The sequence below is a fragment of the Anomalospiza imberbis genome, chromosome 20, assembly GCF_031753505.1.
Source record: "Anomalospiza imberbis isolate Cuckoo-Finch-1a 21T00152 chromosome 20, ASM3175350v1, whole genome shotgun sequence".
NCBI lineage: Eukaryota > Metazoa > Chordata > Aves > Passeriformes > Viduidae > Anomalospiza > Anomalospiza imberbis.
This window is the reverse complement of record NC_089700.1, coordinates 7,136,690-7,162,609: the sequence shown is the minus strand read 5'-3', so window position 1 is coordinate 7,162,609 and position 25,920 is coordinate 7,136,690. Positions and strand designations below refer to the sequence as shown.

The following is a 25,920-nucleotide window of genomic DNA, read 5'->3' as shown; positions in this document are numbered from 1 at the left end:
GCAGGTTCTCTGCAAAGCCATCCACTTCAAAGCTTCATAAAACAGAGCTTTGAATAAATTACTGAGTTAGAAATTATACTGGCTGTGCCCAGCTTTGTGCCTGGATGTGGGAATACTTGGCACTGGGTGTGGAATTCCAAGGAAAATTGCCTCTTTGCTGGCTTGCCAAAGAGCAGCAAGAAGAAAAACTGCTGCAAATGAGCAGACACGGAAATCTCCAGCTTCCCTTTCCAGAGAACACATCCTGAAGAACTGCTGAATATTAATACACATTATAACTTGGTGCAACAATGGGCAAACACTGGGATTAACAGAAACTACTGCTTCTGGAGGGGATGTGTCCCAGCGTGGCCACAGGGCAGCACTGCCTGCTGGGACTGCTCTTACCTTCAAAATGCAGCCCTGGGGATGCAACATGGAATCAGTGGAAGTGGGGCAGGCCCACCGTGTGTGGACACACCATTTTGGGGTGTGGGATGCCCGTGCTTCATGTGCCAGGTGATGAGCCCCAGGCTGTATTATTTTGGATTTTTTTTCTCTCTTTTGCAAGCTTTAGATAATATAATACTGATAACATGATGCTTCTAAGCAGTGACACGGTTGCTTTGTCTTTCACAAAGAGACAGCCCACCTTCCTCTGTATTCAGATTTCTGGTCTGTATGTGTGGAGATGATTTGTCTATAATTGTTTGCTTTCTTCAGAGTCTTTTGAAGTTTAAACTTCAAGCCAGCTCCCTATATTAAAAATAAATTCTTCCAAGCCACCAATAAAATGTCAGCTGTGATTAAAGCCCGACTCCTCATTTTAAGATTTGTCTCCTAAGCACTGTGAGGTCACTGAATGAGTCAGCATTTGAAAAGACCAGGACCGTTATTGTTTGGGTAAAGCCCAAAGTTCATAATTGCTTGCTTAAATAGTTTCATCAGTTTTAAATGGCTTTGCATTGTGCTGAAAGAAATGTAAAGTGCAGGAATTATTTGGCAGAGAGCTTGTGATATTTCAGGCACCTCAAATCTTGAAAAAACCCTCTGTATTAATGTTGAAGTTGGTATTTCTGGTAAGGAAAAGCTTTACTTCCTATGTAGTAAAGAGGAGGGTGAAGTAGGAAGCTCTGTTTGAGGCATAAACTTTCAACTGCGTTCTCTTAAAATAAGGCTTGGGAACTGTAAAATCCAGACAAGGGCTCTTGTACAGTGCCAAAGTCTGATAGGGCTTCTCTAGACACATGAACTTTATTAATTTTGCTCATTAGAATAGTGAAAAAATAGAACAGAGCATTAAGCTGCAAGGAAAAGACTTGAGAAGCTAGTCCATACTATTTTCAGGACTATCTGTGGAGCCCATTTATATTACACACATTAATTGTAACAGTCTTTAATTAAATGAACACATTTCATTTTGTCACTTTTCCTCCCTGTTTGCTGCACACTGTTGGGACTATTTGGAGGCAATTAATCACACCAGAGCAGCAAATAACTTGGAGCAGGACTCTGTCTCCAGCCTGTGTCAGTCGTGGGTCTCCCCATTCTCTCTGCCCTTTTCCTACATTCCTAATTAACTCCTGCCTCAGTTCCTCACTGATACATACAACCAAAACCCTTTGTCTCAGTGCTGTCTGGAGAATTGGGCCTTGGTGTTGTGGAGGAATCCAGGAACAGCAGTTGAATGTCTTGCCCTCCTGCAGTGGAGGCTGGCTGGAGCACCGGCGGGAGTTCAGGTCATGTAGCTGTCATCACTCCCCCGCCTCCCCCCCGCGAACATGCTCAAGTGGGGATAACCAGAGATTGAAATGGTATGAAATCTGTTGCAAATTCTGTCAAGTTTCAAGAGTTCTCCTCCTTACACTCTCGGGCTTCCCCATCAGCCTTTGATTTTTGTTAAGCATCAGTTAAATATCCGGTGCTTCTCTCGGAGGTGGACAGGTGCATTTGTTGAGCCCACCTTTCTCGGGCTGGCCGGGTGCTGAGCACGCCCGGTGGCGGGTCCGCCCGGGCGGCTGCGGGTGGAGCCCTGGAGCCGGGTGAGCGAGCTCCGGCTGCCGCGGGAGCGCTGCAGCTCGGCCCGGCAGCGATTCGGGGCGCTGCTGCTGCTGCTGCTCCGCGCTTTCCGCGGCTGCCGCTGGGAGTCCGGCTGCTCACGGTGTTCACATCCCTGCCCAGATCCCCTCCGCTGGGGCTGTTCCAACCCTCTCCGCCTGCCCCGGGGCGCGGTTCACCCGCTTCATGACGGCAAAACGCGGCTTGGCGACATCCCGGGGCGGCCTCCTGCCGGTGACCCTGCGGTGAAACCCCCCCGGGGCCGCACGCCGCTCCCCGCCGGTTATGGAACGCTACAACGGCGAGGGCCGGGGACGGAGGCGGTCCCGCCGTGGCCGCTCAGTCTGGCTCTGCCGCGCTAGCACGGGGAGGGGGCAAAGCGCGCCCGTCCCTGGCAGCCTCACCTGCCGCTGGCCCGGGGAGGGGGCGGCCGGGCGGGTCCGCGCTGGCCGGGCCGGCTCTCCCCCGGCCGCGGTGCGGCGGGGCGGGGCGGGGCGGGGGGCGGGCGCGGCGGCGCCGCTCGCTGATTGCAGGGCGGGCGCTGCCAGTCCGCCGCCTCCCCCGCGCCAGCCGCGTCCCCGCGCCGGAGCCGCACGGCCCAGCAGCGAGCGCCCAGCCCGGCCCGGCCCCGCCAGCCGCCCCCCATGGAGGAGCAGCCCCACCACCACCATCACCACCACCACTATTACTACTACGGGCACCACCACCACCACCCGCAGAGCGCCTACCTGCCGCCGCCCGACGGCCGAGCCCAGCCTAAGCCGCCGCTCCGCCACGAGCACAAGCACGGCGGCCCGCAGCACACGGAGGCGCCGAAGCGGAGACCAGGTTGGAGCGGGCAGCGGGACGGGGCCTGTGACCTTCGCGGGGCGGCGGTGGGGCTCCCCTCTCTTCCTCCTCCTCCTCCTCCTCCTCCGCCGCCGCCTCCCCCGGCCCGGCTCGAAGCTTCTCCGCCGCGCTGGGGCCGCTTCCTGTCCGCCATGTTGGGGCTGCGGGAGCCGCGGGCCCGCCGGCACCGCCGCCCGCCGGCACGTGGGGCCGGGCCGCGTTGCCCCCGCCGGCCGGGCCCCGGGGGCGCGGGGGGCGCGGCGGGCGGCCGAGCGATTGATGAGCGCCAGGATCAATGACTCAGAGCAGGCGGAGGGGCCCGGCCCGGCGCCGCCGGCGGGAGGCGGCGCGGCCCTGCCCGGCCCAGGGCGCTCGGCCGCCTCCTCCCCGCCGGGCCGGGGCTGCGGCCCCCGGGCCGTGCCGAGCCGCCGCTGGCCGGGCGGCAGCGCCGCAGAGGCGGTGGCCGGTTAGCGGCGCGGGGGGAGCCGATCCCGGGCAGGGCTGGAGCCCCCGCCGCGCTCCTGGGGGGCTCCCCGGCTCCAGCAATCCCTTTGGGGGGGGCTTGTGCGGGGTCAAAGCGAGTGCGTGGCCACCAGCCGGCCGGAGTGCCGCGTACGTTTTCCTTTTTTTTTCCTTGCCTTGAATTTTCCTTTTACATAACGAGGCGGGAGGTGGGAGGGGGCCTGCTAGCAGCGGAGCGGGGTCAGCAGTGCCCCATGTGCAGCCTGGGCAGGCAGGGAGGGACCTGATCGGGCACACGCCAAAATAAGTTACCGAGCAAAAATAAGTTGAGAAGTCATTTCACTGTTTGCAGCGTGCCCGGGGTTTTAATATGTGCCTAGGCTGGCACCCCTCCCTTCCCAGCTCTGAAACGGATTGTGAGCTTGCCAGATCCTCTTCACCTGTTTTTCTTACCATCCTGGTTTTTTTCCTCTCCCGTGAATTTTGGTTGCTGTGCCTCCGTGTCCAGGCCAAGGCCAGCTGAGCCAAATGTTGATTTGGAGAAAACTCAGGCAGCTGAGCTGTGAATGCTTGAGAATTGGAACTAGAAACTGCTGACACACTGACTTAGTGAAATGGATTTTGTTCTTCATTTTATTCTTTCACTCCTCATCTGTAATGGTCTTATGACCACTCTTTATTGTTTTGTTTCATTAACAAGTGGTGTTAGAAGTCTTGAGTCATGCAAGGTCAGCTGTAACACTGTTCTTGAGAGGGCTTCTGAAATATGCTATTCAGAAATACTGAATTTTTAGAGGATCCCACCATTCTGGTTCTCTCTGGGGTGAAGTATTTATGGTTAATTTTCTTAACAACATATTTGAAAGTTATAGTGGAAGTTGTGGTGGTTACAGATACTTGCATGTAGTAAAATCCTTTTTGATCCCCCTCGGCAAACTCAGTTGTGGAATTTCTGTAAAGATTCCTACAAGGATTCTTATGTTCCCGACTTGCACAGAACTTGAGCTGTTACATCTGCCAGACATCTGAGGCTCCAGGATGTGAGTGTAACAACGATTTTTAGTTACAGCAGTTAATTCCAACAACATCAGCAACAACAAAAACATTCTTCTTCCAAGCTGGAGTTTTGCCCGCTCCAGTTGTTGAGGGACTCCGTGCCACCGTGGCTGCGGATGGAGCCTTAGGTGGGTCAGTGGCTGTGGGGGATGTGAGGCGTTCCAGCCTCGGGAAGGAGGACGCATGAGTCACAGGAGCGGCGGTGCAGGAGGAATCCCTCTGCAGCTGGAGTGTATTTGTTGAGCAGGGCACAGTGTGCTCTCCCTGTCTCCCACTGGGGCTCCAGGGCTTCCCTTGGGGTTTTAGCCAGGGTCCTCGAAAGCAGCAGGCCTCTGGCCAGAGATATTGAAGAAGGAAAAAGCAAAGAGGAAGTTGGGGTGGTTCAGTGTGGACTGTCCTGGACTTCCAGCTCTGCTTGAATTGCACTCTCAGAACCGTGAGGCCTGGAAGTGAACTTCAGAAGGGAAGAGTAAAGCTCAGTCTACAGCACAGTCTCATGGTTTTATGAGTTGGAGCCCTCAGCAAGTGCTTTATTTCTTGGGTCTCAGGCTCATACCGGCTCTCCTGGTGACTCTGAAATACAAGTTTTTCAGTGGCCAAGAGATGGGCTGCTGGTGACAGCAGAAGGGAGTTTGCAGGGATGCATTTCTTAGTTCTGTCACTTTTCAGTGCTAAGGAGCATGTGTAGGGAGGTGCTGGTCGCTGTCTTGAAATGCAGTGAGGAGATGTGGCCACATTTTCTTCCCTCCATTTTCCAGCTGGACTCGCACGTGTCCTTTTGGAAATACTGTGCTTTTTTTTTCCCATCCCTTTACTGAGATGGCGTTTGGGAGGAGGGTGGGAAGGAGGACTGCTGGTGTTGCAGGCCCAGGAGGTGATGGAGATGGTAGGAGTTGTCCCTTGTTCACAGTGTGTATCCTGAGCCTCCACAGATCTTGTCACAAAGGCAGTGGATCCCGCTGTCTTGAAGCATCCTGGGAATTAATTTTTTCCTCTCTGTGACCTGGAAATAGTAACTGATGAAATAGCTCTCCAGCTTGCCAGTGATCTTCAATGCAGTATATTTTCCTGGCATAGTATCTGTATTTTCTTTTGCTTTGTTATGTTATCTGTATGTCACTCAGTTATGTGAGAATCAGTCATGGCTGGTCCTTCCTGCTTAACCCTTCTTGCTGTGGGTTCCAGCAAATAAATTTATGCAGCTTTACCTCAGAGACTAGATATTTTCCTATTTTAAAATGTCTGCATGAGGAAACTGGATATGTTTGGGGCTGACTACAGCTTTCTGCAATGACAAGTCTAACATTTCACATTGTAATTCTTGCCTTTTGCTGTTTTTGGCTTCCCTCTAGGCTACGGAGAGCTAAACGGTAACGCAGGAGAACGAGAAGTGTCACTAAAGGGCCTGTGCTCTGATGAAGCCACCGCCCCAGGATCCAGGGTACCCAATGGCAGCCAGCAGCTCGTAGATTCTAACGTCACCCCAAAGCAGACTGTGAAGGCCAGTGCTTTGGGGAAAGCTGGAATCAAAACCAAGAACTTCATTCAGAAAAATAGCATGGACAAAAAGAATGAGAAGTCCTACGAAAACAAACACAGAGAAAACCAGACCTCAGACAAGCCAGAGGGAGTGTCTATTCCAAACGGCGTGGTAACCAATAATTCCAGCTACATCACAAATGGCTACGTAGGCAAAGGGGCCGATAACGATGGTAGTGGCTCCGAGAGTGGATATACTACACCTAAAAAACGGAAAGGCAGGCGCAACAGTGCCAAGGGGTGTGAGAACTTGAATCTAGTACAGGACAAAATAATGCAGCAGGAGGTCAGCGCACCAACCTTGAAACAGGAACTTGAGAGTTTCAAGCCTGATTATAGCGAACAAAAGGGGAACCGAATTGAAAATACTAAGCCTGTTTGGAAATATGAGGCTGGGGCTGGTGGAGCAGGCCGGGGAAAGCCTGGGCTCGGGGATGTACCGCGGAAAAACTCTGATGCCAAACCTGGGATTAGCAGCAAGAAGTTTGATGACCGGCCCAAAGGGAAGCATGCATCATCAGCTGCATCTAAAGAGGACTCATGGACCTTATTTAAACCACCCCCAGTTTTTCCAGTGGACAATAGCAGTGCTAAAATTGTTCCCAAAATTAGTTATGCAAGTAAAGTTAAAGAAAACCTCAACAAAGCAGCTCAAGCCCCATCCACATCATCCACGTCATCCTCATCGTCTTCATCATCTGCTGGGGAAACTCAGGCCCAAACATCAAACCGACTGTCCCAAGTCCCCATGTCTGCTATGAAATCTGTCACTTCTGCCAGCTTCTCAAACGGGCCGATCCTCGCGGGCACCGATGGAAGTGTGTATTCCCCAGGGGCCCAGCCACTGCTCTCCACTGCTGCTAGTACTGTACCATCGACCTCCTCCTCCGAGTCAGTACCCCAGGACGTGAGTACAACTTCGACAGCCCTCGAACAAAAGAAATCTGGCCTTTTTATCTACCCTTCAAATATGCAAACTGTGCTCCTGGGGACAGCGCAAGTCGATTTCCCTTCACAGACGAATCAGCAGAACCTGGGGGATATCTTCCAGAATCAGTGGGGCTTGTCTTTCATAAACGAGCCCAGTGCTGGACCTGAAACCGTTGTGGGGAAATCTGCGGATAATCAGTTAATGGAAGTGACATTTCAAGGGGACTATCCTGCCACTTTGGTTTCACAGTGTGCTGAAATCATTCCCTCAGGAACTGAACAACCTGTGTTTCCTAAGGCTTATGAGCTGGATAAACGGACTAGCCCTCAAATTCTTAGTGCTGTTCTTAAGCCTGGGACTGCTGTTGAGGGTGGTGTCTTAGCTTTGGAGTCGCATCACACAGGTGACCTACAAAAGGCAGACACCGGTAGCCAAGGTGCTTTAGTGTTTCTTTCAAAAGACTATGAAGTAGAGAATCCTCTGGCCTCTCCTACGAACAATTTGCTAGCCTCCGCCAAAGAACAGAGGTACCAGAGAGGCCTAGAAAGGAAAGATAGCTGGGGTTCTTTTGACCTGAGGGCTGCTATTCTATATCACACTAAAGGTAATGGCTTAACTTGCTGCCTAAGGGCGTTCTCTTTTTTTTTTTTTTCTTTTATTTTTAGAAGTGCAATATTCTAACATGGTATGTTCCTTCCAGCAATTCTAATTGTTTTTAAAATGACCCTTTTCTTTGCTTGCATATCCTCCCATGGCAATAACGGTCTGGGGAAGTTACTCAAAGGGTTGTTTAATTAACGTTAAGAGGTATTTGTTTCCCTGTTCCTGCGGACAAGCATGAGTGATGTTGAGACAGATGATACTCAGCAGGTCCTCGTAAGCCACTCGGCATTGGAAGGAGTTAAATGTGTAGGTTCAGCTGCTCTGTTCCAGCTGTACCAGGTGATATTCTGTCTCTGTGAAGGCTTCATAGTCTGTACTCGCACCTCTGCCACCAAAGTGTTGCAGCTTCTCCCCTGGGCAGATCAGACCGTGAAATCATGGCTTTGAAGAAAGAAAAAATTCTTCCTGCAAATGTAGGTGTGATTTATTTCTTAAGTGTGCCCCACACACACTTTTTCCCTGCCCTTGAGTATTATGGCAACAGCAAGACCGATCTTTTCTTATCAGCTCCTCTGTGAGCTGCAGATTGAATTCTCTCCTTGTCTTTGTAGGCCACATCTTTCAGATGATTTTGTTGCTTTCATGGAGTCCTTTGTAGTCCAGCTCCCTTTTTTCCTTTTTTTTTTTTTTTTTGAGATTGAAATGACTCAAACACGACACAGACACTTTAAAATGGGAACGAAGAGAGGGAAGCCTGTGGCACGGCTTGCTTTCTGCTTTAGCCTCAGCCCCAGAAGCTCTGAGGACTTGGGGCAGTTTTTGGCTTTTGGTGCTGGCGCAGTGTTAGCAGGGGCCTGGTTGTGTGTTCCCTTTTGTCACAGTGTTATTTACTCACTCTTGACCAACACTGGGGCAGTTCCTTATTTTGACCCCCTTCCCTCTCCCTGCACCCCTCTAGCCTGAAGGGAACGAGGTGATCATGCTTTTTTTTTGTTTAGTATTCCACATGCATATGGGGATAATGTCTTGCTCCCCTCAGCAGAGGGTGGCTTACTTGGCTTTGGCAAATTTGCTGTTTTCATCCACTGCAAAGTTCTTGAATTACCACTTCACAAACTCTGTATGGCATAAACTTGAATGCCTTCCTGTAATAATAACAAGCCCAGTCATTTAAAAATAATAACTCCAAATATTTTTTCCAGGTCATCTCCCTCTCAAATTGTTAACATTTCAAGCTCTGGTATTCTTGAGAACAGTATTCATCAATTGATTTTATGTGGGTCCTCTCCCTTCCACACAGTTTATTCCAGCATTAAAGCAGGCTTTCTTGTCTTGACTTTTGTGTCTCCTTGCAGCTTAAATCCCAGCTTCCGATCAGAAAACACAACATGGAAGAAAATCCTCGGTGATCTTTTTCTTAATTTTGCAAATATTCCCTAGACTTTTGTTTGCCTCTCTGTTGTCAGCCTGAACTGGTGGAGAAGCAATTGTGCTGCCAGCAAGGCTCATCAGCTCTCCCATTCTCACTTGCTGTGAAAGGCAGACCTCAGTGAAACAATAGGAACAACAGGAAAATAAAGAACACTCCCATCCCATGTCCTCTCAAGGAGGTGTTAACTTCAAAGCCTGGCTGCGTTGAGCTCCTCTAAACACAGGAGTTAATTACATTTGTTGGCAAGAATGGCCACTTAAAGCACCCGTTAAAATACTGTTCTCTGCTCTTCTTCTGCATGTGAATGGTCTTGCTTTGAGCATCCAGAGCAAACGCCCTCATGATAGCCTGGGGATACCGGTCCTGCCCCAGCACTCATCTCCGCTGATTTCTTTTTCACGTTATGTATGTGCCATCTTCAAGGTGTTACTTAGGGGTAAAAGATGATGGCTGTTTCTAATCAGCTTTGTCCTTAATGCTGTGATGAGGTGCTCCAAACACCTTGGGCCTGTCTTTCTCCTGTTCAAGTGTTCAAAAGCTATTGCTGCTTTACAAAGCAAGAGATCAGCCCAGCTCTTAGTATATCCGTAATGATGGTGGGTGTTGCATTTCATCCTTGGGGTGAGTTGGGTTAAAGGATATGTGGAGGGACGGTGCCTCCTGTCCTCTCTTCATGGCCAAGGTCCTGCACCAGAGCCCGCCGTGTGCTGTGAAATGCCTCAAAACCGGAGCTGCAGTGTGTGTTTGCAGGACAGCAGTGCGGGGGTTAATTCCCACACTGAGCTCTCCGTTTATCTTGGGCTGTTTTCCTGAGGTCCAGCTCCAAGCCAGCCAGTTCCTCTGCAGTAGGAAAAGAGCGATTTCACTCGGTTCCTTTTCACAAGCTGCCTTTTCCTCCTTGCTCGGGAGAGCGTGTGGGTTTGCCTGGGTCGGTGTTGGGGCATTCCAGGCAGTCAGGTCCTCAGACTGTTTGGTTTTGATTTTGAGTGTCACATGAACTTCTCTCTCTCAGATTGATCTGTTTGCTGTTGAGCAAAGTCTCGGTAGTTTGATCTTTGCATCTGCCCTGCCCTTGGGGTTATGAACACAAAGAGAAACGAAAAAAGGACAGGGGTGAGTGTGGAGCACTCTGGGGTCCTGGGGTGTTCCCTACCCTGACTCCATGTGCAGTGTTTTAGTGCAAGGATGAAGCTCTGGGGGTTGCAGAGAAGAATGAGCTCTAATCTGAGTGGTTGCAGTGCTTTGAATGTCACAAATGAACATTCTTTCTTGCACTGTTTGTGCCTGCAATTGTGACCAGGTTGTGTGGATCCTCATCCTGGACTGTACATTTCTCTGGGAAAGCCTGCAGCTTACTCAGTAGCTTTGTTCCAGCAAACCAGACTTTCCTGTGCATGGTTTGCCCAGCAACTGCACAGGACATTATAGACTGTAATTGCTTCACAGCTTCTCCGTGGAAAGATGGATAGAGGAGGTGGCACCCAGAGAGAACTGGCTCTGGTACAGTGCTCCTGTAGCTCACCACAGTGTCCCTGCGTGCTGGCGAGGCTGGGTGGCTGCAGAGCACAGCGAGGTCCTGCTGGAGGATTCCTGTGTTCCTTTGCCTGTACCCTGACTGCTTTTTCTCCAGAAGTCACAGCACTAGGAACGATTAGGAAATGATGACGATGCACTCTCTTGTTCTTCTTGGAAGCTTTTCCTCTTGGTTTCCTTGTAGCCCTGCTTCATGCCTTGCTTCTTTCTTTCCCCCCGCCCTCTCTGTTTAAAGGACAGAAAGACTCTATCTGATGTGCCTGAGTGTAAAACACGATCCTTCAATGTGGCTGCCTTCACTGACAGCCCGTGCTGCTTGGAGTTTGTGATGGTGCCTTGAAACACTCAGGAGTGACAGATCTGATTTACCAAGGGAGATCTGATTTAGCTCAGCACTGGTGGGCCTGCTCTGGATGTGCTTGGGGACAGGGATGGGCTTCACATGGGAGAGTGGAAGGCCCAGGAAGGAGAAGTGCTCTCATTTCAAGACATTGTCCCCTATTTAGGTTAGAAGTTGAAGTTCTGCCTTGGTGTGGCATTGCCAAAATCCTTATCTTTTTGAGGTAAAACTGATTCTTGCAGATATTTTGGTCCTTCAGATAAGGAGGCTGAATGTAAGCTTTACTTGCATCGAAAACAGCATCTTCTTACTGCTTTAGTCCTTCTTTTAAAGACAGCTAGATGAAGCACTTCATATCAGAATAATTGTCAACACTTTGGAAAATTCTGTCATGTTCAGGCAGTTGCAGTCTCCCAGGCCAGGCTGTGACTAACACTGAGCTCTAGATGGCAAGCTTTGTAGTGGGAAGCTCAATAATTTGCTTGTCCTGAGCTAAAAAGCAAATAATTGAGGCCTCCAGCTCAGCTGCACAGCAGCGAAGACCACATGGGTGGAGGAGAGGGAACTGCAGGGTTTCCCTTGTTCTTGCCCCTGAATTTCTGCCTGTGCTGCTGCTTTGTTTCCTCCTCAGCATCTTGGTTGCAGAAGCATCTCTGCTCGCCTGAAGAAGCAGGAGAGCAGCATGGAAAACAGAGCAAGGCAGCGTGGTCCAGCCAGGAGTGGCATTTGCTGGAATGGTGAACTGGGTCAGAAGAAATAGCAGAGCTGTGAATTCAGCAATTTTCATCCTTTACATCAGGAGAGGGGGAAAAAAAAAGCCTTGGTTTCCCATCCCCCCCATGGTGGGAAGGGGTTTGAGCTCGCTCTGTTGGTTATGGTCTTGTGGGGCTTGAGCTGTGGGGCAAAAACTGATTTAATTCTCCTTCCAGTCCCTGCTCTTTCCAGTTGTCAGGATGAGTACAGTGTATGCTGTTACAGCCATGAGTCTCCACAGCATGGAATACTTATTCTTTGCTTTATTTCCAGGGCAATCCCTATACTTAATCATTGTCCTGCAGATACAAACAGCAAACATCAATCAAGAATGGTCCCTTCTTGCTATTTCTTTACCGTTGTATTTTAGGATATAATTTTGGGATTTATAAGGACAGTGAAATAGTAGCATGACATTGTGCAGACACTTCTGTTAGCAGGGACCACCTCTCTAGAAAGGAAAATGTGTGTAAAAGTGCCTGTTTTAGCAAGTTATTACAGAAACACTTCTTTCCCCTCCAAGGTTATGTACCAGTCCTGCTGTAAAGTTTATTGACCTATGAGGAATCCCAACACAATTCACCAGAGTGTACCTTAGTCTGTTCCTGACATCAAAGCTTTCCTCCGGTGACCCTTTGTTTCAGTGATAGTCCCCAGAAAAAGTGGTTTAGGTGGATGTGGCTGGGACTGTCTGCCCCAGGCAGTTCCTCAGCAAACCACGAGCCTAAGGGCTGTGGAGAAGCCAAAAGCTAATTGTAAAAACAATATCCTGGAAAACGAGAGGTTGGAAGGGGCATAGGAGGTGACCTAGTTCTGCCCCTGGCTTGGAGCAGGGCTGGCTTTCATGCAGGGTTGTGCAAGGGTTTGTTGATGGCATTTCCTCCAGCAGGGTTGGAATCCACTTGAGATGAAAGTTTGCTGTTTCCTCAGTCACACGTCTGGTTTTGGGAATGGTGGCTCCTGTTGGGCAGGTCTTTGGAAAGCGGCAGTTTTGGGGCAGTATCTGAGAGACTGGACTCGGGCTGGTGGTGAGGATACCCCTTTTTCTCATGCAGGCTGAGCAGCTGTAGGAGTCCTTTGCTTAAACTCACTCTGGAAGCTTTATCCAGGGAAAAGAGGCTCAAGAAAAGAGCTCTTTGAGCCCAAAGAAGGAAGACTGAAAGCAGGCTTGGGGCCTCTTGAATGCCCAGTTCTTGGGGGCTGTCTTTCCTTCTGCTTGGCTGGAGCAGGCATTGGGCAGCAGTGGCTCTGCTGAGCTGCCTGTCCACCAGGTCAGTCACCATGTCACCCTGTGACAGTGGCCATGCATTTGTCACAGTGCCTTTTGTCAGTCACAGTGATGACAGCCTCGAGCTGGCAGGAAAACTTAACTGTATTACCAAGTAAAGCAGAATAAATCATACTATTCCATTTTAAGATTGAAAAAATCCCTTTTTTTCCCTAGTTTTGTTGCAGTTAGCCTAGGACTTACTTTCTTTTCCCTTGTGAAGTTGTTTCACTTGGTCAGTGTGCTTAACCTGTGCTGTCCCCTGTCCCTGTGCTGCCAGGTGGAGGAGAGGACCTTGCTCTGCTGATGGCAGGTGATATTTAGTAAGAGCTGTTATTGCATTGTTTGCTGATGGTCTTTGGTTTTGTAGCGTGGTCCTGCTGAGCAGCTGCTAACCAGTGTGTCCAGGTGTCTGGGATTTCCAGGATACTTTACACCACCCTCCCTTTCTGAAGGAGGAGAAGGGAAATTGAAGTCTGAAAAGGCTTAGGTTTGTTAGATTTTTTTGAAACAGAGTTTTGTCAACTGCGTAGACAAGTTAGTTTTTTGTGTGTTCTTAGCAGTATCTCTGTTTGTATGTCTGTATATCTGTTTGTCTTATTGTCAGATACTCTTAATATATGGAGTTCACATTCTTGTGGTGTCGAGAGCAGTTAAGGCCAAATGAGGTGCACAAGACAATGGTCTGTGCATGGGGGTATAGTGATGGGTGGTGCTTCAGCTCTGCCTTGTATTTCATGCTCAAGCATTGCTCTAATGTGCAGGAACCAACAACTTGAGAGTAGTTTTGTGTCCCCTGCCTTTGGGGAAAGCTGTTAAAATGGGAGATGTTCTTCAGCTGCTAGGAAATGATGCATCAAACTGCACTGAATGGAAAACTCGCTCCACGGGAGGTAATTTTAGTAGCTGGTTCATTTTACTTCAGGGGAATCTGCATCTGGCAGATGAGGGAAGCAGTCCCTCGCCAGCCTGCTTCTGTCCCTGGGGTGTTAGAGGCTGGCTACTATTCCCAAAGCACTTAGGGCTCCCCAATAGAAGTGCAAAGTGTTGCTGTTACTATCCTGACACAAAAATAACAGGCCTCGTAAAATTTTGTCGGGGCCTTCCTTAAAAAAGGCTTAATTGTGCAAGGAGGGCTGGCAATATTTATTTGCATGCAATTTCCTGCCCCAGGGAGCTGGAGATTGTAGGGGACAAAGGACAGATGAAGGGTTGGAGAAGGGAAGCGATTGATGGAGGTGACACTTGGCACACATCGTGCTGAGGCCGTGGGTTATGTAGGGCTTTTTCTTCTTCCTTTCCTATGCTGGTTAGTTTACTTACTGCCTTGTTTTGTGCTTTACTGCACATCCCGTGCTGCCTGATAATCTCTTGCCATTCCCTTTTCCTAGCCCCTGCCAAGGTCCTGTCACCCTTTCTGGCAGAAAAGAGACTTGAAAGTGGTTCTTGGAAGATTGTGTTCTGACTAATACTCATTTTCTCTAATTTTGTCTATTGAACTTGGGCTCAGGGTACAGTCCGCATCTTAAAAAGTATTCTAGCTCACAAAATTCCAACGTGATAGCAGCTCAAAGTAGTTATTTTGAATGGTTCTCTAAAGATGCATTTTTGTTTGTGGGATATTTTAAAGGGAAGAGCCTTCTGTTTCTCAGTGTTAATAAAAAGAACATTTAACTTTGCTGTTATTTCTTAGGTAAACAAAAGCATGTGCATGTCCAGGGAGAATTGGGAAGAGTTTGTCTTTAGCCTACAAGTGTGTTGTAGAGGTAAACTGTGGGAAGAACTGCAGGCCAGGTGTGTAGAGCATCACACCTTGCTCCTGGACAGTGCATTGGCAGCAGCTCTGGAGAGGTGTTCACAATCCTTGCCTGGTGCCTCAGCACACTCATGCTGTGAACCATGTGCAGCTTGCTGTGTCCAGTGCTTCTCATTTCACACTCACTAAGCATCAACTTGTAAAAATCATCTCTCCGGGCTCCTTGTTGAGGCTGTAATGTGCAAAGCAGCGTTGGAGTCAGAGTAGTAAAGCCTGAAGTTAGATTGTGATATGTAGGACTGGTGAATGGTGATGACATTTCTGATGCTCAGCTTGGCTCTCTGACCCTTAAGACCGTGTTACAGTATCCCTTTGCCTTTTATTGCTGGATTATTCATGTCAGATTTGTGTAGTCCTGTGGGCTGGGGCTGTGCTGCTGGGTGGTGGGAGGGGATTGGCTCTATTTGAAAGCCCCAGCACAACTGCTACACTTGGAAAATTAAAGTGTGTTTGGAGTGGTCTCTAATGGCAGCATCAATCTTCATAATAACAGTGATCTCCTTTTGCCTTCACAGAAATGGAAGCGGTTTGGAATTTGCAGAAGCAAGGTAAGGATGTTGGAAGGAATAAATGAACCAAATTGCTCTGTCTGTTGGGAGGGGGGGTGAATGAGAGCGGATTGTCTCTGTGTCTGGAGATGCCTGGGTTTGTAGTCTGGATTTATCTCTTGTTTCAGATCACTGAAAGGACAATAAGCTTTGCTATAATGGTGAGCTGCTTGGAGAGAAGCAGAGTCTCTAAAAGAGCAATAAACCCCGTGTCAAATTAGATTTAATGCCTCTTCCTTATGTGTATACAAAATTGCTTTCTATTTCTAGTGTTGGGTGTCGCATCCAATAAGAAGTTTTTAAATTCTGGTGTATCCCCACAAGTCACATGAGAGTAGATTTTGTGTGGGAAGAGCTGTATGTGGAGACCTGTGTGTTGCTGTGGGGAGCAGGCTCTGCTGTGGGGGAGCCAGCCTGGCCTTGGGGTGGCTTGGCAGGAGGGGGGCATCTGAAGGAAAAGTCTGTTAACAGCCAAGTGTCTTGTGTTTATTTTCAGCCACAGGGCCTGAAAGTAGCTTGTCCAAAACTTAGGATTCTGCTTTCTTTCCAGATCCCAAAAGGATAATCACTTATGATGAAGCCATGGATCGCCCGGATCAATGAAGGTAGCAAGACAAGACTGCCTGTTATAACCTTTCTGCAGCATTTGTGCTGTTCGTGGGGGACAAAAAGGCTTTTATGCTCCTTCTAAATCTTCAGTGCAGCAGAGGAACCATAACTAGAATCACAGGATAATATATACAAATATATATATAGTTATTTAAAAATGGCAACTGAAAGTAATTAGACTTCTTAAGGAATCTGAAAATTTATTTCAACGAGACTACACACGTGATTATTTAATCTCCGGTACTGAATAGATTTTTTTTTTTCATTTTTGTTTTGTTTTGTTTTTGTTTAAAGAGTGAATGCAAGTGATTAAGGAATACAGACTCAATTACAAGCCCGGTTTCAAAGTTCCTGCTGTCGTCTACATGGGCAGCAGCAACCCACTGGAGAGGCATTTCCACTTGACAAGGTTTCTGTTTCTTGTTCTGTGACTGTAGTGACACACTAATCACAGGGAAATCAGGATGATTCACCATCCTTCATCTCCTCTTTCCCTTCCACCTCCCCTGTTCGGTTTTGGTTTTCTTTTTTTTTTTTTTTTTTTTTTTTTTTCTGATTTGTTTTTCATTGAATGCTGGAGAAACGCCTTGAAGTTTGCAGAGTTTCTTTTTTTTTTTTCCAGAGAATTATAATCCGCATGTTTTGCCAGGAGTAAAGCAGCAATCCTATGCTGGTGATATTGTCTTAAAAGGATCATTCTGCTGAGGGAAAAATGGTAATCCTGCAGTTCTAGGATGCATGGTGAAGTCACACAGTTGACCTGGCTCCTGTTACATGTTGGACTATTGCAACTGAAGAGTTATTTCATTTTAAAAGACAACATGGAAAAATAAGCAATCTGTTTAGGCATTTAATATGGAGAAAAAAAAAAAAACCAACAAAAAAAACCCCACTGTTCCCACAGTTTAATGCTATTGTATTACTGGGAGCAAGAAAAAAAAAAAGACAAAAAAAAAAGTATCTTCTGCTTTCAACTGTAGGTGCTTCATATTTGCTCTGTCTGTCTCCTAACACTAAATGTGCTGGATTTTTTTCCCATTTTCATTGGAAAACTGAAGAAGAATTGAGTTCTGCTAACTTTCACCCTTCTTGAATTATTTTTTTCTCTTAAAAAATTTCAAAATAACAAAAAAAATGAAAAAAAGTTTAAAAAAAAGAAAAAAAAATGGGAATTTGAATCCTTTTCAGTTTGTCCATAGAACGCCAATGGCTGGGCTTCCTGCCCCTTGGAAATGCTCTTTTATATTTTAATGCAGTCTGTGTATTTCCGGGCTCTGCTTCTAATTATCTCTTAATAAAAATATATTTTATTACCAAAAAAATGGAGGACTTAGGAATGAAAATAATAATTTAAAAAAATTAAAAAAAAAATAATCCCAGGGAAAGGAAAGCTTCCTAGCAGTGGTAGGGAAGGCTGAGCAGAGTGCAGGCTCCAGCTGTGTAACCCCTCTGTCCCATTGCAGCTTGTGTAACGTGTCCCAATCATCTGGGGGTCGGGTAGTTTTTCTGGGTTTTTTTAAAGGTGGAAAGTTCACAGGGTCCAGTGCAAGAGTGAGAAAGGAATAAAGCAGAAATGGGTTTGTGACCAGCCCCGGCTCCCCATGTAGCCAGTGCTCATCATGGGTGTTGGTGGCCTAATCCTGGCTCCCCAAATCAGCAGCAGGTGTCTCCTGCAATGAGACTGGACCCTCTGGGGCATTACGAGGAATAGCTAAACCCCAAACTTTGGAATACCCTCTGTGCTTAGATCTCTCCATCCAGCCATTGGGGCGCTGTCCACTCACCAGAGCGTCCCACAGGGCTCCATCCTCAGCCCATTTCTCTCCAACAACTCATTAACAACCTGGGTTCAGGACTCAAAGAGATACTAATTTTGCTGACACGCTAATCTGGGAGGAGCTGTTGACAACCTCAAGGGCAGAGAGCCCTGAACAAATTAGAGATGGGCAATCACCAGCTGTATGAAGTTGAACAAGGACGAGTGTTGGATTCTGCACCTGAGATGGGCAGCCCTGGATAGACTGGGAGGCTGGAGAGCAGCATCATGGCAAGGAAGCTGGGGATGCTGGTCCTCCATGGCCCATTGGATCTGAGTCAGCAGTGCCCTGGCAGCCAGGGGGCTCAGCAATGTCCTGGGGGGCACCAGGCCCAGCATGACCTGTCCTGCTCTGCTCTGCACTGGTGCAGCCTCGCCTCGAGTTCTTGGGGCAGTCCTGGGCACCACAATATAAAAAAGACCCCTATTAGAGAGCATGCCAAGGAGGCCATGAGGATGGGGAAGGATCAGGAGGGGAAGCCTTATGAGATCACTTGGTTTGTTCAGCTGGAGAAAAGGAGACTGGGGGGAGACCTCATTGTGGTCTTCAACATTCTCCCAAGGGGCAGCAGGGAGGCAGGTACCAATCTCTTCACTCTCATGACCAGTGACAAGGGATAGCCTGAAGCTGAGTCAGGGGAGGGTTGGGTTGGATAGCAGGGAAAGGTTCTTCACCCAGAGGGTGGTTGAGCACTGGAACAGGCTCCCCAAGGAAATGGTCACAACACCAAACTTGGCTGAGTTTGAGAAGGGTTTGGACAATGCTTTCAGGCACAGGGTGGGATTCTTGGGGTGTCCTGCACAGGGCCAGCAGTTGGACTTGATGATCCTGATGGGTCTCTTCCAACTCAGAATATTCTATGATTCTATCGCTTTCTATTTTTTTTTCTTTTTTTTTTTTCTTTTTTTTTTTTAGTAGGAGTATGTAGCATGTGGTTTTTAAATTGTTTTTATACTTTTAATAAGATTGTTCCTGAATGAGACACTTGAGTTCATGGTGGGACAATGAAACTGAAATTCTGTACCTTGTGTAAGACGCTCGCTTTCTGCCACGCTTAAACATTTGGCTATGGATTGCCTACTCCATTTGATGTATCCAAAACTATATAGTATAATACTGAGTGTGATACTATATAGTCATCATGTATTGTATCAGTCCAGGTTCAGAAATGTGTGGTTGGCCAGTCGCAAATAGTTCTGTTTCACCTATAAACTTGTACCACCTCTGCAGGTGTGTGTAACTTTGAGATGCATAACATGTTTACAGATGTGCCCGACATCTAGTCCTCTGACGTTCCTATTTTTAATTCTGTTGAGTCTCCCAACTGCTTGCCAAAAGTTGGAATTGCCTCCAGCTCCACTGCTGAAGAGCTGAGGTGTTCCTGAGCTTTAAAGTGTTGAACAAACTGGATAGTGGGGCTGGGAAAATGAAGGTGGAAGAAATGTTCTTTTTCCATTATTATTATTATTTTCAAAAAGTTGAAGGCTAATAGCAAAGTTTCCAGTTTGTTTTACTGGCTTTAAGGCTCTGCTGTGTATTTATTTGCCTTGTGTAGTCACTTGTCGCCTTAAGGGCTGGGTTCCATTAAAAAAAAAAAAAAAGGAAAAAAAAAAAGACAAAACCACCCTGTTTTGCTTCCCTGGGGTCTGTGCTGTCTTGTACCCCTGCCCCAGGTCCGTGCTTGGGGTGATGCAGGAGTTAAACAGCACTAACCCTACGCCTCTAGAAAGGTCTGAGTCTTGCTGAATATTTGAGGACTCTCATCTTGGCCTAGTCCAGTCTGTCACCTGAATAGCAAAAGAAATGCTGAGAGAAGCTCGGTTCAAGCAATGGGTTGGGCTGGATTCCCCCTGATGCTCATCTCTGTGGCTTTGCCTCGCCAGCGGGACCCATCCAGAAACACCCTCGGCAGCACCTTCTCTGCTGTATTTCTGACCATCCTCTGTTCAGATGTCTGTCTGTCAGTCTGTCTCCATGAGCTCCACGGCGTGTGCTCAGCGCTAAGCAGTTAGGAATTCCTCTCTGAGCTCCTGTAGCTCCGGCTCCCTGGTATTTCTGGGATAGACTATTGCCTAGAGCCAGGCAGGACCATGGAAGGAACTTCCTCATGCTGTCGTGTAACTCACCCTGTCGCTGTCTGCAGTCCTCCCCCAAGTCCTCACACAATTCTTAACTGAGCACTTATTAAAAATATCTTAAGATTTAATCTGTTTTCTGATTATTTTTGTGTAAACTTATAAAAAAAAAGGAAAAAGGCAAAAAAAAAAAAAACCACAAACTGAAATTGAGCTGTGACTAATTTAGCACATTGAAATAATGATAAGGTGTTACTGATAAGTCTCATGTTTTGTTTTATTTTGTTTGACTCAGAGTATTAGTACTGTAGCATAAACCAAATACAGCCTGGGAAGGGGAGCAGCAGCCTCCTGTCCTGGGTGTGCACCCGAGGGTGTCTGTGGGGGCGAGGAGCCGGCGGTGCGTGTGCGAGCATCTGACTTGTGAGGAGAGCGAGCGTGTATTTATTTGTGCCATTGTCTCCATTACACTGAGTAAAGAAAGTTCTAAAACAGAGCCCCTTCAGTACGTCTAGTATCGGAAAGCGGCACTAAGGGTGAGATCATGACCTATTTTTTTATTAGCTATGAAGATACTAATTCAGGTTAAGGCTTCTCTCTTGTTTCTGTTCCCGTTGTGAGTCCCTTTCGCCTGGTTCCCTTTCCAAGCTGTCTGTTTATTGGAGTGAGGATTCCTGCACAGGCAGGAATTCTGTTTTCTCTTCTCCTTTCTCCTCTGGTCATCCCCACCTCTCCTCCTCTGCCAGCAGGTTCTTTTGGGTGTCTTTTGTACAGGGTCTTTTGTAATAGAGACTGGAGCATGTATTGCCAGCCAGATCCAGCTTGGCATCTGCTTGCTTTTTTTGGTGGATCATGGAGTGTTTGTGTACTCCAAGAGGTGCTTTAACAACTGCTCCAGGGCAGTGCTTTGGGGCCTTCAGTCTCTGCTGTCTCCCACTCCACCCATTTGGTGGATTGGCAAAGCAATGGCTTTCAAGCTTTGCTTGGAGTTTGATTTTGGTTTAAACCCACCTCAATCCTCTGTGAAACCTAGTAGAAATCTCCTGTCTCTGACCAGTGGATACCTCCAGGGCATGGATTCTGTCACTAACCCACTTCAGACCTTTCTGTGCTAGTAAATCCCACTTTTTGCCTTTCATAGCTGCTGTGAACTTCTTTGAAATGTGGAAAGAATCCCAATTCTCACTAGGTTGTGAGTCCGGCGGCTGGGAGCAGGTGATGGGTGAACCAGCTAGCTAAAAGGAAAGGAAAATTGCTTCCTGCTAGGAAAAAAATAGGAAGAAAAAAGAGCTGGAAGTTGTGTTCCCAGTTGTGTGTGTAATTAGTGCTTTCACCTTCAAGGGAGTGTTACAATAACACCATAGTGTCCTTTCCCAAGTGGCCAGTGGGTGACCTCAGGGACATCTGGGAGTGATGGCGTTCACAGCCAGAACTACTGATAGTTGTCCTGTGTGTCCAGGTTTTGATCCTGATTCAGTGAAGTGCTGTGGTGTCCCAAGCTTTCAGGAGTCTGACCCTCTCATCCCTAGAAGACTTTTCTTTCCGTCCGTCCATGGTGATTTGTTTTTCTTCCAGAGGCTGTTTACAAGGGAGCTGGTTGAGGTCGGGAGGGGAGAGAACAAGGATTCACCCATTTTAAAGCTGCTGCACGTTTTCGCGCTGGTGTGTAAGGCAGGAGAAGGGCTGGTGTGGTGGAGTAGTCAAGAAAGCCAGAGTAATTCTGGCTTTGGCCACCACCAGAGTGTTTTTCCATGTGGGAAAACCCTAGTGCACACACCTGGGAAGCAGGAACCAGGGCTGGTGGGAAGGAGATCTCGATGTGCTGCCTTCCAGGGATTACAGAGCTTAAGAGGTTTGCCCAGTACATGTTATACCCCAGGGTCAGGCTGGCTCCTCTGTCCTGCCCAAGATCCTCTAAAGCAGCAGGAAAGGGGAGCTGTGGATGTCTGGGGAGGTAAAAGAGCCCTGTGGTGGCCTCATGTCCTGGGCATGAGCCCACTCCCTGTGCTGGGACTGGAGCAAGAGTCCTGCCTCTGCCCTCACCAGGGGATGCTGAGCTGGATTTATCTTGACTGTTAATCAGAAAGCTTCGTATAATGTGTCCAGAGCTCTAAAGCCATTTTGTAAGATAGTAATGTCCCTTTTCTACAGCCTTATTAAAGAGTAGAAGATCTTTAAAAGGAGAAAACAAAAAAAAATTGCTCATTTCTTTCTGTGGTATGAAACTTGTGTACTGCGAACTTCTGAACATTTAGCAAAAATAAAACTTAGAGTTTTCTTAAAAAAAAAAAACAAAACAAAAACCCAACAAAAAAATCCCCAGCCTGTCTGCTTTCCATATGGTCTTTCCTCAGGTGCTAAATAAGGGTTCCAAAAATGGATACTGCTTTAGGAGTTTCTGCTTTATTCTTAAAATACATATTTTTTTTGCTTAGATGTTGTAAAGATATTTTAACAAGAATTTTTTTTTCATGTAAATAAGATTGTGTCTTTAATTTTTATCTCCTTTTTGTCCATATTGAATAGTCTAATTTTCATTTTTGAGAAGGACCCTCTTATGCCCTTCCCCGAAGACATTTCATTAAGTGTTGCTGCATTTAAGAATGAATCTACAACTGTTCATTGTCTTGGATTAATGCTGATGCTGCTGCTATAAGTAACCCTGAAAATCAAGAATGTGTGATGCACTTTTGTTTTTCGTTTTTGTTGTTTTGTTTTTTTAACATGATCATGTAGTTCCTCTGCAGATAGCTGAACCCTCCTGTAACACAGCCACTAACTGGGGGAGTGTAGGAACTGGGGGAGCTGGGGTGTAGGACAGGGGTGGGCCTGATTTTGGTGCTGACCTATGGGAATTTCTATGCAAACGCAAGCAAAGGAGAACTCTTTAACTTGAGAGAACACTGTGCTTTTTTATTTTTTATTATTTCTCTCTTTTTTTTCTCTCTCTCCTTCCTTTTCTCAAGCTGCTATTGGAAGGGTAGTGCAAATCCCTGAGGTTTTCAGCTTCTGCTTCCTCCGTGGCTGGTGGTGCAGGAAAGGTGCCTGAGTAACTTGTAAGGTAGAAAAACCTCAGTCAGCTCTTGTCTCATCTCTGGTTTCAATATATTTGTTTTCTATTTGAATTTATGTATAGAAGGAAATTGCTCATCTCTAAAAAACGATCTTTTGAATACTTTATCTCAATGTGAAGTTAACCAGCAGTATTAAGGATTGCATTGCCTCTTGTCCTGCCCTTATCCCAGTGCTGGGCACCCACCAGCTCCTTCTCCACCTGGGGAGCACTCAGTGCCTGGGCTCAGATGTTTTCCAAGAAAAAAAGTGAGGTGAAGCCATCCACCCAGCCAAAACCTGCCAATAAAAGGCTTAGGGAGCAGTGGAGTGATGTCTCACTGCATCAAGGCACTGCTGTGAGGCACAGGCAGGTCCAGAACCTCTTCTCTTTATGGGTCACACCTGGACCGTGGTGGGGGATGTGTACCTTGGAGGAGGAGTTTACTGGAGGGGAAAAAGGGATTTTACTTGACTATTTATAGAAGATCCTTTAGGAATATAAAGTACCTCTCTGCAAAGTGGAGGAAGAGTAAGGAAGGTCTAAAGTCGTGTAGGAAAAACATTTGGGGATTACAACTGCCTGGAAAATAGTCTGCAAATACATAGGCCAGAGCTTTCTGCCTGTTTAGTTAGTTTTTCCAGCATCAATTTATTTCTTTTTCAGACAGCGTTTGCTCTTTTGCACACCGAGGTGTGTGTGTACATCTGACTCAATGTGCCTTGCATGTGTGCTTAGTCTTTCTGGAAAGAGGTGGTGGGGTGTGAGCTGGGGACGTGGCCGCGAGGGCCACTCCCCATCCACAGTCAGGGGTTCCTTAGTGTCCCAGTGACCCTTGGGATCAAAATGACACCTGGACTCCAGCCTGTGTAGTGGCTGTCTTATTTTGGGGATGATGTCCTGTGCAGCAGCACCTGTGACTTCGGAGGGGAGTGGGAGGGAGAGAAAGAAGAGCTGCTTCGCTCTTCTGTGGACAAGAAATCAGCACTGCCACGGTTCGCCTGCAGAGCTAAAACAAGCCGAGGTCTGCAACCGGCTTTGCTGGAGTTCAGGCTCTCTGTGGCACCATGATCCCATTATCCAGGGGATTTATTCCCTGCTAGGTTGTGGCTCTTGTTTCTGTGGGGTTTACAAGATTTTTTTTGTAAAGGAGAAGTCAACACGCCTTGCTGAAGTTAACGAAATCCAAACGCTTGTGTTTGCAGTCAGTGACTCAGAACTCCAAGCTGTGCAATTCTGGGTTCTCCATCTCCCGCCCCAGCGTGTGATGATTCTGTCCGAGTCTTTCTGTACTTCTGCCACAGTAAATGTGAAAGCTTGCTTACGTTATTTTTTAGAAATGCATTTTGCACACTCGGGTTTCGCTGAAGCTCCGTGAAAAGGTTAGTTTGAAGCAGATGAATAAAGCTATGCACATGTTTTGAAAGTTTAATTTGTGTCTCATTACCAGAAGTGACTTATCTGCCCTCTTTTGCATTCCTGTGCTGTCATTGCCTCCATTCTCTTCACCATCTCGGAGGGTATGATGTAAGGTGACAGTTCTTTGCTGACAGCTGTAGCAGAAAACTGGCGCTTCTTGAGTTTTTTAGTAGCCTTTCTCTCTCCTTTGCTTTCTCTGTATCTCTCTGTATAGCTATATAAATATATATATTATTTTTTTATTTTAAAGAGCTTACTTTAGTAATTGAATCGGAGGGAGCGGGGTGTGCTGGCTTGTGTTTCGGATACGCCTTGTGCTGTCGGATGAACCAGTGCCCTTTTTGTCTCCGGGGAGAGCGTGGTGGTGGCACCCACTGGTGTCCCCATGGGGACAGGGAAGCCCCCATGCAAAGCAGTTTTGGGGAGGGGATGGAGACCAGTCCACTGCGCTGCAGGCCGGTGGCATGGGCAAACTCAAGGCTTCTAATGACAAAATGAACCAAGAGGAATCCTACTGCTGTGTATTTCCACTGTGAGGCAGGAGGGACAGGGTTCCTCACTATCCCGCTGCGAGGCTGGAGTGGAGACTGGTTTCTCTCCAGCCTCAGGGGTGAGAGCTTTATTTTGGTTTTGTTTTCATGCGTTAGGTGCATTGGGTTGCAGGTACCACCTTTGGAAACGTGTTGCTTAGCCCAGAGCCTGTGTGCGGGAGAGTCGGGATTTTGTGGCGGGGGAAGGACCCTGACAGCTTTCTCCTCCTGTTCCCTTTGCCATGGCAGAAATTTGTACTAACTTGACAGCTTTTTTTCATACAGAACAGGGCTGCTTTTCTATCTACCATCACACGTGTACTTACACACCTTCAGCGGCTTCCCAGCCTCTGAAGGTCCTCAACTTGTTTACTGGGGGGACTGATGCCCCTCTCCCCCCTCCCCTGAATATTTCAGTGTTAAGGGCGGTGCAAAACACGACCGCGCGCTTCGACTGCGAGCTGGGGCTGGAGAGATCCCTGCAGGCAGAGCCGGGCAGGGTCTGTCTCCTCTCCTGCCCCCCTTTCCCCGTCGATAAGTTCTCATTTAGTTCCTGGTTTGTATTCAAATCGCTGCGAGGGGTTGTGCTCTACCTGCTCAGGAGCTGAATTACCTCTGACCTGCGGAGAGGGGCAGCCCCTCTTTGGTGTCAATGTTGTGGTGTGCGACCACACGGATCAGTAAAGGTAGTCTTTGTTTCCTTCTCCCCTCCCCGGTAATTTCCGATTAGGTTAATGCACTCTGTGTGCCCAGCTGGAAAAGCCGTAGGCGTTTTCCCAGTGGTGAGAGGGTGGCTAGAGGAGTTTAGTGTAAAACCTGCTGTAGCTGTGTCTGGCGCAGCCCCTTGCGCTGGTGTGGGTGATGTCACGGACTGTAAGGATAGGTAATGTCCATGAGCTGTAATGGCATGATGTATCTTTACCAATGATGTCATACTTCACACTAAATGTTTAAAAAAAGAAGAAAAAACAAAAACAAAAAAAAAACCTTACCTGAAATTTTGTTTATTCTGCACCAACAGGTCTTCAAAATTTATCCAAATTTTATTATTTTATCAGGAAAAAAAAGAAATTTGTGTAGATCGAATACGTTAAGACAGACAATAAGTGATGTAAATTGTTGAATAAAAATTTTAAAGTTTATGGGTGTCAGTGTGACTTTCTTTTTTTGCACTGTGTATATGCAGGTGGGTGGATCCAGGTATCCTTTACTTTGTCAGGGGAAGGAGCAGGCAAGGAGGGAAAAGACCCAGGGTTTTTGTGCAACAGTGGGG

General features: G+C 47.6%; 1 protein-coding gene across 4 annotated transcripts in view; it reads left to right on the top strand.

Annotated features, from left to right (window-relative positions):
• Positions 1 to 25,789, top strand: part of NUFIP2 (nuclear FMR1 interacting protein 2) — a 42,310-nt gene extending 16,521 nt beyond the window's left edge. The window contains exons 1-5 of one of the 4 annotated variants that reach the window (XM_068210500.1): positions 2,414 to 2,865; positions 5,736 to 7,457; positions 15,113 to 15,145; positions 15,696 to 15,750; positions 16,377 to 25,789. In XM_068210500.1, coding sequence (XP_068066601.1) covers positions 2,682 to 2,865; positions 5,736 to 7,457; positions 15,113 to 15,145; positions 15,696 to 15,748 — 1,992 coding nt within the window. In that variant the 5' untranslated portion in view covers positions 2,414 to 2,681 and the 3' untranslated portion in view covers positions 15,749 to 15,750; positions 16,377 to 25,789. Of the gene's footprint in view, positions 1 to 2,413; positions 2,866 to 5,735; positions 7,458 to 15,112; positions 15,146 to 15,695 lie in introns of those variants that run through there. The other 3 variants (XM_068210498.1, XM_068210497.1, XM_068210501.1) reach the window with 3 other exon arrangements.
• The last annotated feature ends 131 nt before the right edge of the window (positions 25,790 to 25,920 follow it).